At 30.6% G+C, this 20550-nt stretch overlaps 4 protein-coding genes and 2 non-coding genes across 8 annotated transcripts in view; 5 read left to right on the plus strand and 1 right to left on the minus strand.

Annotated features, from left to right (window-relative positions):
* On the plus strand, positions 1-1633 carry LOC106790991 (protein lifeguard 3-like). 2 transcript variants are annotated; one of them, XM_014756293.1, is made up of 7 exons: positions 1-157; positions 256-488; positions 563-616; positions 689-779; positions 861-986; positions 1081-1158; positions 1309-1633. In XM_014756293.1, the coding sequence occupies exons 1-7, from the start codon at positions 62-64 to the stop codon at positions 1459-1461; spliced, it is 831 nt and encodes a 276-aa protein (XP_014611779.1). In that variant the 5' UTR covers positions 1-61; the 3' UTR covers positions 1462-1633. The 2 variants fall into 2 exon arrangements, with proteins under 2 accessions (XP_014611779.1, XP_014611778.1); XM_014756292.1 differs by having other exon boundaries at positions 1081-1230; positions 1309-1548.
* A 128-nt stretch (positions 1634-1761) lies between these two features.
* On the plus strand, positions 1762-5302 carry LOC106790990 (galactokinase-like). The gene is made up of 7 exons (XM_014756291.1): positions 1762-2149; positions 2967-3153; positions 3233-3375; positions 3491-3788; positions 3866-4187; positions 4259-4333; positions 4453-5302. The coding sequence occupies exons 1-6, from the start codon at positions 1988-1990 to the stop codon at positions 4329-4331; spliced, it is 1185 nt and encodes a 394-aa protein (XP_014611777.1). The 5' UTR covers positions 1762-1987; the 3' UTR covers positions 4332-4333; positions 4453-5302.
* Positions 5303-5813: 511 nt separating this feature from the next.
* LOC106790988 (sodium-independent sulfate anion transporter-like) lies at positions 5814-14774 on the minus strand. The gene is made up of 11 exons (XM_014756290.1): positions 14700-14774; positions 10410-10760; positions 9509-9738; positions 9033-9234; positions 8551-8771; positions 8123-8468; positions 7176-7478; positions 6895-7040; positions 6643-6813; positions 6420-6573; positions 5814-6044 (listed from the first exon to the last, which is right to left on the minus strand). The coding sequence occupies exons 2-11, from the start codon at positions 10570-10572 to the stop codon at positions 6004-6006; spliced, it is 1977 nt and encodes a 658-aa protein (XP_014611776.1). The 5' UTR covers positions 10573-10760; positions 14700-14774; the 3' UTR covers positions 5814-6003.
* A 2999-nt stretch (positions 14775-17773) lies between these two features.
* Positions 17774-17855, plus strand: Trnas-gcu. Its single transcript has one exon. It is a non-coding gene; the product is annotated as a tRNA-Ser (tRNA).
* Positions 17856-18988: 1133 nt separating this feature from the next.
* LOC106790985 (sodium-independent sulfate anion transporter-like) overlaps positions 18989-20550 on the plus strand; it is a 15623-nt gene continuing 14061 nt past the window's right edge. For both annotated transcript variants that reach the window (XM_014756285.1, XM_014756284.1), the window contains exon 1: positions 18989-19089. In XM_014756285.1, coding sequence (XP_014611771.1) covers positions 19038-19089 — 52 coding nt within the window. In that variant the 5' untranslated portion in view covers positions 18989-19037. The remainder of the gene's footprint in view (positions 19090-20550) is intronic.
* Positions 19982-20063, plus strand: Trnas-aga. Its single transcript has one exon. It is a non-coding gene; the product is annotated as a tRNA-Ser (tRNA).

Genomic DNA, 20550 nt, shown 5'->3' on the forward strand with positions numbered 1-20550 from the left:
TAATAAAGGCGAATATAAAACATTTTTATAATAAACATCTTCAATTCTGTACATTAGATTAATGCAATCAACTAATCCTAATGAACAAGAAATTGAAAATATTATACATGGGCCCCCACAGTTACCATCTTTATTTAAAGGGCAAAAAGTACAAAGTGTAAGCTAGCAGTTATTTTATTAAAATATTAAAATATTAATTAAAATCCACATCCGCGTATAATATAATTTAATAAACAAATTTGATTTCTTTGACAGGGTCCATATACTATTACTGTAACAGATGATATGGTAGCCCAAAGGGAAAGACAAAATCAAGAATTATATAGAACTTGGCTCCACGAACAAAGAAGAAGAGAAATGGAAGATGAAGATTATATGGGAGATTTTAAAGATTTGTTAGTGAGAAGGAATTTTATTAGAAAAATTTTTTGCATATTGGCCTTGCAACTTATATATACAACAGCTGTCGTAGCATTTTTTATGTTTGTGTAAGTTGTGTATTATTTTAATATTTTGCTTATTACTTGCTTATACTTATAACTTTAATTTTTTTTACTTTTAGACCTGCTGCACGAGAGTTTCTGTTAATTAATTGGTATATTTGGGTAATAGCTCTGTACGTAAATTTTTTTCATTTTAGACAAATAAATTATTTTAATGAAAATATTAAGTTCTTACATTTTGTTAGAATACTCTTTACGGTCACGTACTGCGCTATAGCATGTTCTGAGTGTGCAAGACGACAAACACCAAATAATTACATCTGTCTTTGTTTACTGGTAAAATTACTGTAAATAGTATAATATCTACATTTATTTATTAATGTACACAATTTCACATACATTCATATTTTTTTACAGACATTGGCTATGTCGTATCTTGCTGCCTTTGTTTCTGTATTTTATGCTATTGAAGTGGTTCTTATAACGTTAGGCATGACCTCATTTGTAACAATCACAATTAGTTTTATAGCCACATTCACTAAGGTATGTGTAATTTGTGTTTAATTATCAAGCAAAATGTTTTATAATAAATTTACTAAAAATGAGTATTTTTTAATAATTCATTGTTCATTCGCAGTTTGATCTAACCATGCGAACAGGATTGATAACAATAATTGGATTAGTTGGAATTGTTGCTCTTTTTGTAATGGTGATGGTAATGATATTTACATACATAAAAACATTGCATGTACTAATAGGCATCATAGGAACACTCCTTGTATCAATGGTTAATATTAATTCTATACAATATATTTGATTATTAATCATAAAAATATATTCAACGAAATGATTTCTATTCTTTCAGTATTTATTTTTTGACGTACAAACAATCATGGGCGGAAGAAGAATAGAAATAAATCCAGATGAAGTTGTTTATGCAATTACTCAAATTTATGTTGATATCATTTTATTATATCAATACATCCTTATGTTGGTAGGTTTGTTCCACGAAGGATAAATACAGGAAATTTATTGCATTCTGCATTTATATATTATGTGTTATTCTATTAAATATAAGTAGCGGATTTTGTCATACTATAAAAATGAAATTATTGAGATATTTCTATATAGTTAATGTGCATATTATTAATAATGTGTGCGTATATTAAAATATATGGATCAATTATGAATCGAAGTTATATAGCGTTAAAGAATTCAATGGAAATAGAAAAAGAATTTTGAATAAACCGCTGAAAATCAAGTGATATCAAGCATACATCGACTCTATCGATTAATACGTGGATCAACATTATATCGATTGTAATCGTTCATTAGAGAATCGCTATTTAACCCGATATCATTTCAAGGTGAATTTGTGAAAGGAGTCCGTTGTTGGTCCTCAGTAAAATCAACCGCGAAACACGAACGTTTTAAATTCGAATATCTATCAAGCAAGGAAGAGACATTAGTATAGTAACGAGTAAAGATAAGATTGGGAATATACAAAAGTCGAGTGATTTGTAAAAGAAAAAGAAAGAGGAAAAATGGCAACCATAGTTCCCGATGCAAAAGATGTTAAAGCGAATGCTTTGAAAGCTTTTGCTCAAGAATTTGGTGCTGAGGCGACAATTTGTGCTTGTGCGCCTGGTCGTGTGAATTTAATTGGCGAACATACGGATTACAATGAAGGATTTGTATTGCCAATGGTAATTTATAGACATTTATAAATAACATTTATTTATTGAAAAATACTTTCTTATTAAGTCGTAATATAATCATAAAACACAAAAATAGGCATTGAACTTTGAATTATATTTGTTACACAAGTTACATAATTGTAATCGTGTTGAGTAAAACATCTATTCTTTCGTGTCAGCAATAGAAATGTTAAACATTGCTCGCGTGAATAGTTGTTTGAACAGCTTATCGCATTAAAATGTTTTAACGCGAAAAAAGCTTCAATTCGAAAATTACCACCTAAATTTATTCTACTTATAAACTTCTCAGTCGTTTCGAAAATAAATTGAAATTTTGTAATTCTCAAAGCAACGTATTGAAAAATATAAGAAATAAAGTTATTTTTGTTTTACATATGTAGATTAGAGCAAATATTTTAAAAGTGCGGGGATCGTGACCTACCGATTTATCACGTTAGATATTTTAATATGAGATTTATTTTCGCGTTCATTAAAAGAGAGCAGCCCGCATTAGCGATAAATTACTATTTTCGAAAATAATTATTATTTTACTTATTTTTGGCCAATTAAAGTACAGAATTAATTAGAGGAATAATAATAATAAATTTTTTCTTATCATTACAACTCTACTACGATATGTATTTTATTTCACAAACCAGTTAGAATAATAACGATTCTTATTTGTTTTTTTCTTTTTTAATTTACTTGCTAATTATTTATTTTATATAACATTATTAATGCATTATAAAACAAATATTGATACTGAATTGTATCAATTACAATTAGTTCTTTGATGTTTTAATTTTTCATTAATATTACTCGTTAGGCGTTACCTATGGTCACAATAATAGCTGGAAGACCAAATAATAGGAAAGAATGTAAGATTATTTCTCTTAATGAAAATATTGGTTCATTACGTCAAGTTGAATTTGATGTTAGTGTTAAAGAAAATATAAAAACAGGAGAACCCAAGTGGGCCAATTATATAAAAGGATGTATTGCATATTTTCCATGTAAGGACAGGTTTTTATCAAATATCATATAACGATGTGAAATATAAGTTTTATGTTTTTTTTATAAATATATTTGTAGATGATTTGTCAGGTTTTGATGCCGTAATAGTCTCAACGGTACCAGTTGGAGCAGGTTTAAGTAGTTCTGCTGCTCTAGAAGTAGCAACTTATACATTTCTTGAAATAATGAGCGGTCATAAATTGGAGAAACCTGAAGACAAGGTAATTTCCATATTTGGACATATTAATATGTATAGCTAATAAGAAAAGAGTTAGATTAAATAATAACATTAAATAAAACAACTTCTATATTCGAATAAAAGTACATAGTTTACAGGCCTTGGCATGCCAACGAATAGAACATGATTTTGCTGGGGTACCATGTGGCATAATGGATCAATTCATTTCTGTGATGGGAAAGGAAGGTTGCGCACTTCTTCTAGATTGTAAAGATCTTTCAACCAAGCATATACTTATGAAACATATAAATAATTATGTTTTCTTAATTACAAACTCAAATGCACCTCACAAACTAAGTAGTAGTGCTTATTGCAAACGTAGAGATTGTTGTTATGAGGCTGTAAAGAAGCTTAACATAAAGAGCTTAAGAGAAGCGACGCTAGATAGTATTGAAGGTGATTTTATTAACATAGTTCGTTTATAAATATTAACAATAGAAAATTTAAACTAACATTTATTACTGCTATTCTAGTATTAAAATCACAGAATGCTTCTGAGGAGATGTTGAAAAGAATTCATCATGTAGTCAGTGAAATTCAAAGAACAATTAATGCTACAGTTGCTCTTGAAAATGGTGATTTCGTGCAGTTTGGTCGTTTAATGAATGAAAGCCATGAATCTTTACGAAATGATTATGAAGTTTCTTCCAAAGAACTTGATATTTTGGTAGCTGCAGCTAGAGAAGTTAATGGTGTGTTAGGAAGTCGTCTAACTGGGGCAGGTTTTGGCGGTTGCACTGTTACTTTATTAGAAAAAGAAGCAATTGATAATGTCATTCAAAATATAAAAGCAAAGTTAGTTATTTTATATATTAGATTTTTTAATTAATATAATGGTCAAATATAATATTATATTTATTTGTTAGGTATACTGGAACTCCATCCTTTTATATTGCAATACCAGCTGATGGAGCAAGAGAAATGAATATAAAGTATTAAATGTGAGTGATCAATGTATTATTTAATTTAGAACAGCGTTACTCTTCTTATTGTTTTTTAATCTTTCTTGAGAACAATAGACAAAATAAATGTATCATGGAAATTTATTGTCTGTTTATAGAAAAATGAAATTCGGAAAATAAGACATGCAATTATAAACAAACAAGAATCTTCATAAAATAATGCAATAATATCAAATTAAAAGGAACAAATAACCCAGTCTAATCAGCCAAAAAATTGACAAATAGAATAGAAGGAAAATATCCCGAAGTTTGAAAATTTGGCACAGTTGTTCATTCGAGTGTCTATTACAACGTACTGAAAGTCCTCGACGGTGTCCCTGGAGAGGCAAGGTTTTTTTTTCCTTTTTTTTTTTTTAAATATTTCGGAAAATATTGAGTTTAGTTAAAAACTAATACTATACAAAATTAAACTAGAGTAAATTCTCTAGAAAAGAGGTCTTATTCATTCTTTTTTTTTTTTTTTTTTTTTTTTTTTTTGTGTAGTGTTAATACTTTTTTGGAGATAGAGAAGGAGAAAAAATTCGAAAAATTCAAAAAGGAAATTTATGTGGCTTTATTTATACAATTCGAATCGTAAGATACACATATATTACGTTATACATGGTGTTTATGTAGATTATATGCGATGTACATTGTGTATCTAAATATCTTTTCATCTAATTGTGATGTAAAAAATATTTTGTACATAATGTGCAAGATGTCACACAAAGAACACCGGGAAGAATATTTTTCTCCTAAGATCATTTCATTCTGAGTTATCATAGTTACCCGTATTTTTTGTCACTTAACTATATTTTTTATTGCATTGTGTAGCTGATTGTAAGATATATTTGCATTAGACATATACCAAAGAATTTTTAATATATACCAATGAGTCAAATATATATTGTAATATTTAGTAATACGGTGTATAATAAAAGATATTGCTACAAATGTTTTACCAATTTATGTTTGGTAATGCATAATTATTTTTTGTTTTTTCTTTTTTTTTTTGTTTTCTATATACATATACATATACCTATGTAGAATTTGTTCTGTTTTAATTTTTCTTTTTTTTTTTTTTACTGTAAGGTTATCGTTCATCATAAAGCTCACATTATGCTTACATATACAACCAGTTAGACGTTTTTTGACAATTTGGTTATCAATTACATTTCGTTCAATTTTTTATCAATAAATAAGGATCCTTAGTTATGCAATATATGTATAATTTTACTTACAATTAGAGCAGTCAAAAAACGTTCAACTGTTCTTGTCCATACTGAAAAGGTTCATTATATAATTATTAATTATATTAAATAATACATTATATTATACGTACAAACACAACACACATACACAATACTATTATACGGGATTTTTGTTAATCAAACCTTCTATAGACAATCATTCTACATCAGACAGCCATGATGAAAAATTATATAACGAAAAATAAAAGAATATTATTAATTACATAACAACTTCGGCGGATCATTTTTTCATACGTAAGCAACAGTATAATGTGAATCAGGTTAATATAAATATCAGATATAATATAAACGCAGTTGGCATTTTAATTCTAAAGTGCTGACATAATACTGTTACCTGCCAAAAGCGAAAAGAAGGACGGTCTGTGCGTTTAAGGAATCATCAACAATGTTCACATTTATTCAATACCTGCTTATAGTTGTCATCAAAATATCCGAATATTCTGTAATATAAGCAAAAAAAAATTATTAATAATTGAAATTAAGATAAATGAAATATTAAATATAAATATAAATTAAAATATTGTGTGTGTTTTTGATATATCGGCTATAATATGTTGCAATTTATGCGTTTCACATCGATCGATCGTGTTTATAAATCAAATATTTATAATCAGAATCATTAAAAGAATATTAAAACATAACAATATAAAAATAAATTAAACACTATTATTCAACATAATCAATGCAATATTATAACAACGACTTTAATACAATTTTATATTTTAATAATAAAATAAGTTATATGAATGCGGAAAAATAAGTATAGGTACTCGCAACTAATTAGCAAAGTGTTATTATTATCGATAGAAATGTACCTTTAAGACAATCATTTAATTCGAGTTCGCTAGAGCTACACTTCAAACTCGAAGGTTTTACTCCTCTAAATATTTCAATGATGCTAGGCTTTAAATTGTGAAATATCAATGGTTGACCACGTTTTGAGAAATCTTCTATCAAGTTCTTCACCCCCTAAAAATAAAATGATGAAAATAAGAAAGAAAAAAGATACATTTAATTTGCATCTTCTTGAGGCTTAACCTTAGCAGCAGTAAAATCAACAGCTTGAATGTGAGTAGAATCAATAACAACGGGTACTGTTACACCCTGTTTTGTTCCCTGTTTACTAATTACAGCTCGAACGTACTCGACACTTGGAAAGACAAGACTTCTATCTGGAGTTATGACAAGATATTCGCAGCCGCTTATGCTCTATAAAAATATACCAAAAATATATAATTTTATATACTAAATATTATTTAAAAAGTATGAAGAAAAATGTTAACTATTCACCGTAGCTTTTTGGACTCGCAAAGATGGTCTGGCCGATGCATAAAGCAAGAATAAAAGATTAACACCTATGCCAATCACTATACCTAATTCTAATCTCACAAAGAGACAGCATAAAAATGTTACAATCGCAGGCACCAGATCGATCTCTAAAAGAAATATAATTTATTGATAATCAAATCTTTTTGAAATAATCTATATTGGGATAGATGATTAAAAGTAGATGTGATCGCGGGTAATATTTGTATATTAAGATTCAGATTTCACAAAATGCACGCACATACTTTTAGTTCTCCATATTGGCTTGATTACATGGAACTCAACCATAAAGACCACAGCTGCTATGATAACTGCTGCGAGTGCTGCTTTAGGAATATATCGAAGATATGGAGTAAGAAATTGTAATGATACTAGGACGAGAAGACCTGTGTATATTCCACCTAAAGTTGTTCTAACACCAGAGGAATGGTTAACAGCACCTCGACTGAGCCCACCACTGACTGGCATCGATGATACGAAAGAGGAAATTACGTTGCATACACCCAATGCTAACATTTCTTGAGTGGCGTCTATAGGATTGCCATCATCTAAGGAAAAATGTCAGCATTATGTAATATCAAATTAGTATTTTGTATAAATTAACACACTATAACTAGAATTATATACAATTAGCGTATCTGAGTGATCTGTACAAAGTTTGGAAGTAAGTTCTTGGAACCTGAATAAGCAGAAAATATACCAAGAATATGGAAACGCTCACTTTTTGATTTATAAAGTATAATTGCATAAGAGTTACAAACCACGTTTATTTATTTCTTCGGCTTTGCAAAAAACGTAATAGAATGGACAGTCCATTAAACATAAGCACATTGGGTTTAGAGCCAATTTCGTTATACACAGTTATTTAATGAATAGATTCTAACTAATGTTATTTCAAGACACACGTTCATCGATGTTTTCTTATATTATATGAATTAGCAAGTTTATTTTATAAATTTTTACAATGTCAGTCTAACGTCGATTTGATATGATAAATTTTTCAATCATTACAAGAAAACTTGGTACTAGCAGCACTGTCGCGTTGTAATTCCAAAGGCAAAGGTTCGCGACCCCGAATCTTTTCCCGAAAGTTTCTGCTTGTTTAGGTCCTTGGAACTTATGCCCAAAATTTGTGAGGGTGAGCTCATTCTGTGGACCACCCTTTATAATATTAAAAATAATAAGTACTTACTGAATACTTTGGCGATGGAGATAGTTTCCAGAAGACTTAATAAAGGTACGACTAGACATCCGGAACCTAATTCAGTCACCATGTCACTGAAGTGATAGGTTTCATTACCGATACTCGATTGGAAAGGTGGCAAATGAAAATCCGGTAAACCTGCTTTTACTTCTCCCGTTAAAATGACTGGTGATGAGCCAAGATAAATTTCCAATAGCCAACATATAACAGCACAAACGACAACGATTAAGATATTTCTGGCAGTCGAGATCAACCAAATAAGTTTTCTCAGCGTTAGTTGAATTTTTGTTGGCATCTTAACATTTCGTGTCATTATCGGCAAATCTTTAGCTTTCTGCAGATGGAAATATTATCATGTTGCATGCAAGGCAACTAAGGATTAGATCGATTTAATGATACAAATTTATCATACTAACCCTGAGAAGTAACAAAACGATTATGCATACAACTCCTAATGTAGTGTCCCACGGTTTGATATCGCTGATCTTTTCAAAGATCATTTGCCAGACTTCTAAGAACTTTCCACCAGATATATTAATTCCTAAGATATCTTTCATTTGACTGGTAGCGATGATGATCGATGCGGCTGAGGTGAAACCAACTGAGACTGGTCCCGAAATAAAATCGAGTAAGAAACCTGTTAAATAGAAACAAGAAATATATATTATTTAAGTCTCATTTTATATATAAACTAAACGTAAAATTGTTTTCTATTATCTACCCAATCAAAGTGATTAAATGAAAAGATCTATATGGACTTAAGTAACAACTAGCAAGGAAGGATATGGAGTTAGTGCTCATACTCTGCAAACTATTAATTGCTATTAATTAATGTGATGTTTATCACGGATACTATAACATTTTCTTGAAATCTTTTTAATTGTCTCCGTGATATCACCTAATTGCAATATGCCCATTAGCAAGGATATACAGCCAGAAACGAAGGTCAATAAAACAGAAAAGTCTGGTCCTAAGTGAGATTTTTGAAGGGTTTCTCTTGTTAAAATTGCAGCTATCGCTGTTGGTCCTACTGGAACGTCCTTGCAGGAACCTAAGATAGTATATACGAAGCATGCCATAAAAGATGAATAGAGACCATACTGAAACATATGAAAATATTTCTCATTTGTGTGGCAACGGTAATTGGTTATGGTAGTTAATAATAATAATAATAATCTATACATATACACATATACTAATCTCATTTTCTTAAAATATGTTGAAAAATATTGAAATGTTCTTGTATTATTATCCCTTGAAATATCATCCATTCGCATTTCTTTATATTTGTGGCTATTATTAAAATAAAATAAAAAAAAAATAGTCAATAGAACCGTTAAAGGGATCGTTTGAATGGTCAATCAATGCACTCACTTGTAGAGGTAGACCAGCAACATTGGCGTAAGCTATGGCTTGTGGTATGACCGTTAAACCAACAGTGACTCCAGCTACCAAGTCACTCGCTATAAATTCTTTACGATATTTTGGTAACCATGCTAGAATAGGTATCCTTTTGTAAAGCAACTTTTTTTTACACGTCTTTTTTATTCTTCGACACAACCAATTCCTCATCGACGAAAGTAGAAAATTATTGGTACGGTTTACTGAAATTATAAATGTACAAAATAGCTTTTATAAGTACTTTTTATTTTTCAAGTAAAAAATTCTTCTTAGGCGACACATGAAAAGAGAGGGACAAAGTATTTATAAGAATAAATTCTATTTACTACGCATATTATTTTCGTTCTAAGTATGTACGTAATTTTCGGTAAGTGGACCGTTGTTGCTGGATTTCAATTGAGTTTTACTTCTATCTATGTGCGTGTGTAGGCCACGCACATTCATTTAATATATTACTGTTTCTTTTTTTTCTTCTTTATTCTACGATTTATATACGCGTAGATTACATTTCAATAAAATGATTTTGGCGAGTGACATCACCGATCACGAGCATGCGTGACTGTCATGTGATTCCCTTATCATGCATCATGTATTTACATCCTCGCGCACAGTTTGTCCTCGCGTCGATGTTTTAGAAAAACACAAAAAAATGTTTTTCTACAAATACATGATGGAAAATCCAAAAATTTGTTCCACAATTATTTAATCATATTGAAATTGGAAAACATCGCTCGTTAATCAAATGCGTTAATGAAATTACGTAAAGATCATCTGACCATACATCTAGTATCTTTCGGGCTATATGCCAGTCTTATTATACTCATGTTAAATATGTCCTTTAGATATGTCCCCATAGAAGAAGAAGAATACTCACCGTCATCCTTGCTCTCTTTATCGTCTTTGCTAGAAAGATGAACGATGGCCAGTCTAGTTTCAAGGTTATTACTTAGATCAGGATCGTTGTTGTTAAAACCGGTCAGTCTAACTTGTTTGTAATTTTCAAGATCGTACTCTTCTTTGACTGTGTATTTAGCCATTTTGTTCTCTCATCAATTTTGTATATTTTGGAAGGAGAAGAAGGATAGGATTCCTTAGAAATTTCTTCTCAATAATATCGTTGTAGTTTCCTTGTCCTTTCTTCTTTTTGATACCAAGGTCACGAACGATCGATCGAACCTTAATCAGGTAGAATCCATTCTTCGACTCGATCATAAGTTACGCGATACTGAAAAGTGATTATTAATTTGATCTCAGCTTTAACATTATGATTAATCATTTTATTATTTTCTTTGTACGTTTCTTTGAAAAAAACAAACTTTTTTCTTCATTATGGTTGCTGTGTAATGTATTTTTAACGTTCCGCAAAAATGATATAATGGACAAATAATAAAATAATAATACAGGTAGAAAATATAATAGAAGATTTTTGGCGCGTGGCAGACAGTTATTTTTTAACTCTCTTGTTTACAAATCAATACACGTAACCGGATAATTGTCGATGCATTGTACGCATGAACTTCACCTACATTCCATCGCAAAGTGAATACTATAAAGTAATTATCTAGACTCATTCTTGTGCCATATGTACTTATAACTGTCGGTAATTACATAAGAGCACGATTAATTGCGTTACACTCCAGTCATCGGTACATCGGTACACACCAATGCTGGTGGTGGTGGTGGTGGTGTTGTGATGCTGGATGAACAAAATATCTTCATAAACGTCCAAACGTATGGCTCGCTCCTTCATTTCCACCTTTTTTCTTTTCATATTTTTGCCACGTTTAAAAGTCGAATTTGACGGTCTCTCTAATTAATCGGCAAATAGGCAAAGATAACGAATCACGTCATTTTTTTCTTTTATTTTTATTTTCTTCGCTGATTGCACTTGAAATCTTTTTTCTTCCTTATTTTATTTTTCTTCAACTTCAACTATATTACTTTGCTGTCATAATCACGTTAAAAAAGAAAGCGTGCTCATTTGGTTAATTCTAATTTATGAAAATTGTCTATTGTTCAAGAGAATTCTATTTAAAAAGGAAATAAGAAGAAGAAGAAGACAAATTTGTTTTTTCTTGAAAACAAAACATAGAAAAAAGTGTGTAATATGTAAATGTGTGTAATTTGATAAGTATTTAAATTTTATTATTTTCTTTGATTCTTTTTTCTTCAGAGATATATATATAAAAGACTTGGCGAACTTGAACGTTCGAAGAACGCGAAGAATGAAGTTCTCGGACACTTTAGTAACACAGACGATTGCTCGTGCTTCTATAATTCGATATATACCGTTAGCAACGTGATCGCGAGCGATTAGGATGATGATGATGATGATGAATCGATCGTTCGATGCAAAATTATAAGTATCCTTTATATTATAATATATCTTATGTGTGATTTGCGCCTGTATACGTGTATATATAAACATATATATGCACACTTTATCTGTAAAACGTTTTCCAATGGATTGACAGTGCGCCACGACATTCTACCTTTCGATTTCCTTTCACATTTTTTCTCTTACGATCCTGTTATAATATTATATACTAAAAGTGAGGGAACAACAAGACTGTTTTCTTTTGTATTCTGCGTTTGACGTCAAAGATCTTTGTGAAAGATTAATCCTAATTTTCATATACGTATAAATAATAATGAACTTTCTTTTAATTGTTATTTTTTATTTAACATTATTTGACATATTTTGAATTTTCTTCATGCATTTAAATTTCTTCCCTTTTTGGGGGAATGATTTATTCGTATACGATACTACTGCTAACGTTATTATGCAATGCATCGAGACTTTTTTATCCTACAAGAGGCCCCACCATTTCGACTACGAATATTACGATCGCGAACGAAAAATGACGCGCGTTCAAGTTGGATCGATCTTCGAAAGAATCCATACCTACATCATATCTGTAATGTTATTTCCAAATGAAATAATAGATCACAATGATTATATAAAATTATATCCGGTTATTGTAAAAAACGAAGGTATATAATGATGTTATTTAAAAAAATACAGAAAAATAAAAGAAGAAGAAGAATAAAAGAAGAATGGGATATAAAAAAGACCAACTATTTGATCATAATACGAAAGAGAAAGCGTATATTTTGAAATAACGAGAATAAAATTATCTCGTATAACTATAGTAACCAATACGATCGTCTTTGTCTTATGCATATACCGAGTGATCCAACAACTATTATTCCCTCAAATATTCTTCTTATTTTCTTATATTTTATATTAACAAATGTATACCAAAGTTGTATATAAACAACACTTGTTTTGGTTAAAGTTAGAAAAGATGATTGGTTACTTTTTTTTTCGCAAATGCACAAGCACGTGCATTATCCCATTGCGGCGGAATCCATTTACTGATAATCTTGAAATTTCATAAAATCATAATTTTGCACAAAAAATTGTTTCCACTGTGCGAGTTTTAACTTGAGAGTTTCTTTTTCTTTTTTTTTTCTTTTTTCAACAAAATCCAAAATAATAGTGATATTGGAGGTGATGATAGTCGATTTTTATAACAAATTGATTATCTTAATTCTAAATGAAAATAATAAAAGAAGGAAAAATATAATCACACAAGAATTCTATCCTTTCGTTTCGCAGAATCCATTCACAAGGCTTTACCCGAGGAGAGTCCTTGGAAAAAGTGATAATCAATTAGATGATATACACTCGTAAAGTTCCTTTTTTCATTCTTTTGCGATAATAAATAAAACAATGGTTATGGGGTTATGGTAGTAAAATAACACTTACATATAATGTATCTAGATTGAAAATTTGGTCTTTCTCAATGACACCTTTCGGCGGTGCCTATGTAATAAATCAATGAAATTTATTGTATCGGTCAAGGTTTCGTATATTATATGACAATATATTATCATATTGCTCACACGAAAAGAAATGATTTTTTAAAGAAAATTGCTTAGAAAAAGAATTTGTTATTATTAATTGGGGCAGACTTTTATAATCGAAAAGGAACATTAGTACGTAATCGAACGTGTCCAGGTCGCGTTGACTTTTATATGATTTAACTTTTTTACTCGATCCTTAAAATCAATCTAGTTCACCCTAATATATATATGAGGAATATTCATTTTAATAACACAAATGGAGAATAAAAAGTAAAATTTTTACACTGACTGGATTTAAAATATATTTTTTCAAAATTAATTTACACACTTAACAAGTAAAATGTGATAATGACAATGAGAAGAAGAAAAATGAAACATCATTAAATTGAATTTCTTTTTTATCTATTTTTCTCTTTAAATTAATGTGGGATATTTCCAATGAAAGAAAAAAAGCATTATTGGATGCGTTCGTCAAATGAAACGATCGCATTCGTGTGCTATTCCTTCAGTCGTGGCACGTATATGTAAGTGCATAAGAAGAAAGTTTATTAGAAGGCCTATAATTCTACATAAAGCCGGATAATGCTTTCCCTGTACGAGTTAAATGTCTAAAACGGTCTACTCTTTTTAACTCGTGCATTCTTTTTGTTTTATTTCAACGAATCTATTAGCAAATAATATTTCAACCTACATCAAATTTTCTTTTAAAGGCTGTCAAAACTCGCATTTAATCGCTCTTTTTACTTTTTACTTCTTAAGGGTTATGCACCGAGTAATACTTCATTATAACACAAAAATATACAAGTCCCCCCCCCCCCCCCCACTGTAGCGATAATACAAAATTATACTAACAATGCAAGAACGAAGGACGCGATAACGCACGTTTACTGGATTATTACAGACGAATTTCATCTGTTTTTTTTTATCTTTTTTTTTTTGTTTCTTACTAAAATGTATTAAACATTACACGTGGTGGTAAATTGTTCAAGTCGACGTTCTAATCAATTTCATTTAAAACTAATAGATGTCACGTGTTAGGCATGCTATCGTTCATTGTACTCGCATGCACGCGTTCCTACATTTACACACGCATACGGATTTTTTCTTTATTAAGTTTAACATAATCGCTACAGAATTCCCGAGAGTATTTGCCAATGAGCTTATTTATTATTCTTATTTCCAAACAGATCGTATTTTAGCACGTAAATGCACCAAATAAGAAGAAGGAAGAAAAAAGGAAATAAAAAAGATTCGTAAGTAATGCTAATGTACACATCATTTCTTGAAAGCTTACCGTTATAACTCTCTCGTTCGCTCACGTTGACATCATTTTCATTCGACACTTTGATATATCGACATACGGTTTTCGAACGTTCGAGATTTTTTTTTCTTCGTTGGACGTTGTAAATGACAAAATGATTAAAAAAAATATATATATATACACACAACCAAAGTCCCCCCTCCCCTCCCCTTCCCTTCCCTTCCCACCCCACCCCTTACACACACACAAAAGATGGAACGAAATTTGATGATAATAGGTAAAGTCAATTTACTCGTTTGTTTTGATTTTTTTGTTTCTCATTCGTGATGAAGAGGAAATACTTATTTATCGTTAGATAGAGAAAGAAATAGGAACTGAACAGTAAACTCAGTTGACTGGTAGAGTGATCGCGAACGTGAAAATTCCGCTCACTTCTCGTAAGAAGCAAGTTAGTTACTCCGTAAAGCACGCGCGAATGGGGCTCTCTTCCTTTCGTGTGGGAGTCAAAGTTGCCGGCTCACCTGCACGCGATCACCTGGAAGCAATAGCCATTTGGTTGGTCCGTATAATGTTTCGTGTCCCCCTCCCTACTAACAACTCTCCCTTCGTTTTCTTCTTTCATCCTATACCTATGTCTACAGTAAAGTATATATATATATATTAATAATATTCATTAATAATAAGAATGCATACTTTTTTATTTATCCAACTCTTTAGTTGTTCAATTATTTCTTTGTTTTAGTCATTGTGTAAGTTCGATCTTCATTTATATAAAGATATATTATATTGTAATAAGTAGGAGGATAAATTAGAAATAACTAAAGGAAATATCATAATGCAACGTTTTTATATATAAATTGAGGATAAATTAGTAATAATTATAGGAAAAATGATTGTATGAGAGTACAAAACTTGAACATATTAAAATTGGCTTACTATAATTATACAAAAAAGAGTAAGAGAAATATTGACGCATATTGAGGACGGTTAATTAAAAGAAATAATTAACATTAACCAATATACGCAGTGTAAGCTCAAACATAAGACATAATGAATATGACAAACAGATTTTGTCGTCCTTTTAATATTTATGAGAACGTCATATAGTGATAAGATAACGATACACATGTTACGCATACACGTACATTCTGTGTGTGTACTTACAATTAAAGAATATTTCTTTTCAGATCGTATTCAAGTAAAATGAGATATGGAAAAAAGTATGCAATTTATTCTCATCGGCCGGCGGGTATCATTAATGTATCTAACTGTACATATATTCCCTTTTTTTCTGCACTTCTACAGTTATCCTTAACTTCTGGTATCTCAACTATTCAATCACACGTGTGTTAAATTAGAGAGCGTTTGCTATTGGCAGCGACAGTTTCGACGGCTTTTCTTTTCGTGTTATCGATGCACGTATCGACTACGTTTCAAAGGAGATCGCAGGTTTTTTTTTTTATTCGTTCCTGTTAAATCGATCGAACAATTATTGTAGATATGAAAAGAAAATAATAATAAAAGAAAAAAAAAAAGAACAAACAATTGGCACGTGTGAAACGTTGAAACGATGAAATGGCATGCATGCAGTTTTAATGTAAAAAAATGTATATACAAAATGAATTAAAATTGACATCGTTTTGAATTATCCCCAGACAAATATTATTTTTGTATTCATTATATATTATTTCATTGATCACGTTAGCAAATAAAGTTGCATAGTCCTATAGGAGGATTATACTTGTGTAACTTTAACCGAAGAAAAAATAAGCCAGTTTCAAATGGATTAGATCATATTGGGAAGGAACGAAAGGTGCGCAGTTCTTAGTCAAGCATACGGAATAGAATGTATAGTGCTCATTTTAAAACCAAAACCAGTTGGCCCTTCGATAAAAGAAAAAAACAATCGGCTCTGCTCGGTTCCCGCCGTTTAAAACGCATAGGGTAGAAGTCATAACAGAGCATTATGCGACCATACCAAAGTAATCTTTTAACCAAAAAAGCAATTTATATTGGCGAACAATTGGAACATCCTTGATGATTGTTGAAATGATGAGTAATGTTTATCAATTTGATATTACGAAATAACTAAAAGAACAAGCTCTTGAACGATTCTTCGTTCTATTCATGCGTTCGTTCGACAGTGGAAACAGAGACAGATGCAAAAGGATCTTTTTTTCTCTCTTCTTTTTTCCTGGCGTCACTTCAATTGTTATCTTACGTTAACTTCCGGTTCCGTTACATCATACGACCGATCGCTTACGAGTGGCACATTACGAATGGAATTCGCGCAAATTGCGATCTTTACAATTTTTCTATTTGCCGATGATACACGATCGCCGCAACCTAAGCAAATCTTTGTTGGAAAAATATTGCTGATTTGACGTTTACGCAAACACTATTTAACGATTTCCTTGAATTTCGATGCTGATCGATGCTGATCGAATTACCGTGAAATTAATGATTTTCATGCTACTACGTAAGACTATTTATGACAATAGGAGCTTCTTTTTCTTTCATTTGTATTTCTTTTTTTTTCCTTTTTGGTTTACAATCAAGAAAAGTTCATTTATTATAAACGCGTAATATTATTGCAAAAACCACGATTAAGGATAAAGTCAAATATGACATTTTATATGTTTCAACGAAAAATATCTATTTATACGGAAAAGAGAAAAGCCAAGTTTATAACTAATTGGAATTTTACCTTACAAAAGTATATGTAATAACAGGAAAAATTAAACGATGTCTGCCATTCATTGGGAAGTACTGTCAAATTATCCGTTTATAATTCTTTCTAAGATATTATACTACAATTCCTCTCGACTGTTCTCACTTTCTCTCGCAATTAGGATAATAGAAGAAAAAAACGATTCTATTTTGAATTATACGGCACATAATAACAATTGAGATGTCGTTAGAATTAATTAAGTTTCTGTTGAAATTGACTTTCAAAACATATTTTCTGATTTTTAGATTGAAACTCAAAGTTAATTATCAAAGTGATAGTTTGGGAAACAAAGAAAAAGAGAAGAAACAATTTGTCATGAAAAATTGTAAAAAAATAATTGAGGAAATGACTCGAAGACAAGTCTTTCGGACGTAGTGACGAGGTGGCCGAGTGGTTAAGGCGTTGGACTGCTAATCCAATGTGCTCTGCACGCGTGGGTTCGAATCCCATCCTCGTCGATACGCTTTTTGTTTTCTTATTCTAACATTTCGCTTAAGCTATTATACAATATTGTCAATTTATAATGATCATTATCAAAATGTGTCCTTTGTTTAACTTATAGTGTCGGGGGGCAATTGTGTGTCTCTTTAAAATCATTTTTCCTGATTACAAAATTTCGGAAAGATTTGTCTCTCCAAGAGTGTGGTGTGTGTGTGTGTGTGTCATCATAAATATTTTTACGAGAGAAAGAGAATCTTGCACTGTTATTTTATCAACGTATGGTAATGCGTAAATAAAGGTAAAGAGAGAGGCATCTATTTTACCTTTTATTTAGATTTACACGCTGGCGAATAAGGTAGGAATCTTTTTATACAGTATTTATCGACATAGGTTTCCGATGAACAAAATCGGGATAGATCGAGAGTGGGAGGGGGGGGGGTTTACGTCAGAGTGCGTCAGGGTTGCATAATGTTTTAGTAACATTTTTTTCAATATTTTATATGCTCAATTTTATCCGATAGATTTGTTTAACTTTATGCTAATTCATTTATTTATAAGACAAAATAAAGCAAATATCTATTTGTAATGTCTCAATGAAACGGATATTCCTAACGAAGATCCACATGAATATACGTTACGTAGCTGATTATGCAACTTTGGAATGTGCTTTCTGCTTTTCCGGTTGTAATTTTTTCTTCTCATGGTAGTTTCACACGAAAGTAATATTCTTTATTTACAAAGACGCGAAAGAAAAGAAATGACGTTAGTCGACGACCTTAGTTTTCTCATCCTTAATATGGGAAAATACAAGGAAGGTTGAAACATGCAAGGAGGTATAAATAAAAGGAACATAACGTGGGAATAATTAAATATTACTAGTTAAACGGACTTTAATTTCTTTGTATAACGTTATATGATCAGTCACTTCAATTTTAATATACGTATTTAATGATGGCAATAATTTAATATGAAATTCAAAAAATGAGCAATGAATTGATTAATACATCTAATCTAATGCACGTAATGTAATGTTATATGTATATCTCTTCCTATGCATACAGTAATTGAGCAGACAATGGCATTGATAAAACTATTTCATACTCTGTCTTATCGACGGAATAAACTCTTTTTGTATGAATGTTATAAAAATTTGGTTGATACGTTCGCTCGGAATCCAGTAGTGCCGACAGTTTCACGCTATGTCGTTTCTTCGAGAGAACGTTGATGAAAGAACGTCATTGTTAACGTCAAGTAAGTTACTTCAATTATCCTATATAGTGTATATGTATGTATGTATGTATGCATGCATCTTGAGTGTGCAGATGTATAGATAGTAAATACTTTTGATAAAATACAAACTTCCTCTTATTCTAGCATTTCACTGATGTCTGCTAGAAAATATGATATACAATCATGAAAGATTTTTAATTACAATTTATTTAATTATTATTTATTTAATTATTATTTATTTAATTATTTTTTTTCAAAAATAATCACTCGACGCGACATATAAATATTTTCTCTTTCGTTTATTCCATATCCATATCCGATAATTAATAATTGAAATGAATCATCTAGAGCATAAGTTATACTTCACAAAATGAACTTTTCTATTAAGTTGTCTTAATAAATATTTCTTCATTTTCCTTCTTGTTTTCTCTCTCTTTTTTTATATCGTTCTCGACAAGAGATAAGAAACTTCATCTCGCTTGTATAAATACTATAAAAAAGAAATCTCTTTTACTGATTATGAGATTTAAATGAGAGCTCGTCAATGAGTTTTAATCTCTTTTATGTTCGGTATGTTTTTACAATCATTTTGCGATGTAAAGAAGATATAATTGACTTGCGTCAATTTATAGCACGAATTTTACAAGCTTGGATGATTGTGAAGATTTGATGATCTATAAAAAAACACTCGACATTTACTAGGATTTCCAAATGAATTCTTATAATGATATAGGTACTTTTCCGTCTTGACAATTGAAAATTAGTATATTTCAATTTATTCTCTTTTTTCTGTAGCAACAGGTGCCTTGTTTTTCTAATTTTTCGTTTCCAAGAGAGAACTGAATATAAAATATTCGAATTTTGTATTATACTTAGTTATTGTAAACTTGACAAATCGTAACTTCGTCTAAAAGCAGTCGTGGCCGAGTGGTTAAGGCGTCTGACTAGAAATCAGATTCCCTCTGGGAGCGTAGGTTCGAGTCCTACCGACTGCGCGCGCGCGTTGATAAGAGATTTTTTTTTGTTTTTTTTTTAATCTAATTCATTATTTCATTTTGTTTCTCAACATTTTCTACATTTGTCTCGTTTACACATTATAAAAATAACACAAGATATTTGAAGTTTCGCTTTATTACGAAACAAAACATATTCAAGATTTTATTTGTAACTATAACTTTGTTATACATTAAGATATCGTTTAAAATGAATCCATATCTAAATAATAAATGTTTGGATCTAGCAATGAAATCCCGTTGTGTTTACTATTTGAAAGTAAACGATAAATGTGTTCTCTCGATGCGTTATTAGCCCAGTCAATAAGAGGTGAAGGAAAAACTTTCAGGTAGAAGTTCTCGACAGTTTGATACAAAGGTAATTCGACGTCGCTGAATCGAATGGTGCTAATTTTTTTGCAATACGATGTGGCCTTTACGAGAAAAAGGGTAAAAATGGCCGTATCTTAGAATCTAGGCATTTAATCGA

Source organism: Polistes canadensis, unplaced genomic scaffold (genome assembly GCF_001313835.1).
Source record: "Polistes canadensis isolate GaletaPanama2010 unplaced genomic scaffold, ASM131383v1 scaffold_275, whole genome shotgun sequence".
NCBI classification, from domain to species: domain Eukaryota; kingdom Metazoa; phylum Arthropoda; class Insecta; order Hymenoptera; family Vespidae; genus Polistes; species Polistes canadensis.

Coding starts and splice junctions, on each gene's coding strand:
- LOC106790990 (XM_014756291.1), top strand. CDS start 1,988: ATGGCAACCATAGTTCCCGATGCAAAAGATGTTAAAGCGAATGCTTTG. Junction 3,376..3,490: donor TGGAGAAACCTGAAGACAAG/GTAATTTCCATA, acceptor CATAGTTTACAG/GCCTTGGCATGCCAACGAAT. Junction 3,789..3,865: donor GACGCTAGATAGTATTGAAG/GTGATTTTATTA, acceptor CTGCTATTCTAG/TATTAAAATCACAGAATGCT.
- LOC106790991 (XM_014756292.1), top strand. CDS start 62: ATGCAATCAACTAATCCTAATGAACAAGAAATTGAAAATATTATACAT. Junction 780..860: donor ACATCTGTCTTTGTTTACTG/GTAAAATTACTG, acceptor ATTTTTTTACAG/ACATTGGCTATGTCGTATCT. Junction 987..1,080: donor TTATAGCCACATTCACTAAG/GTATGTGTAATT, acceptor GTTCATTCGCAG/TTTGATCTAACCATGCGAAC.
- LOC106790988 (XM_014756290.1), bottom strand. CDS start 10,572: ATGGCTAAATACACAGTCAAAGAAGAGTACGATCTTGAAAATTACAAA. Junction 8,469..8,550: donor TCGTTTTGTTACTTCTCAGG/GTTAGTATGATA, acceptor TTCCATCTGCAG/AAAGCTAAAGATTTGCCGAT. Junction 7,479..8,122: donor CTCCATCGCCAAAGTATTCA/GTAAGTACTTAT, acceptor ATTTTTCCTTAG/ATGATGGCAATCCTATAGAC.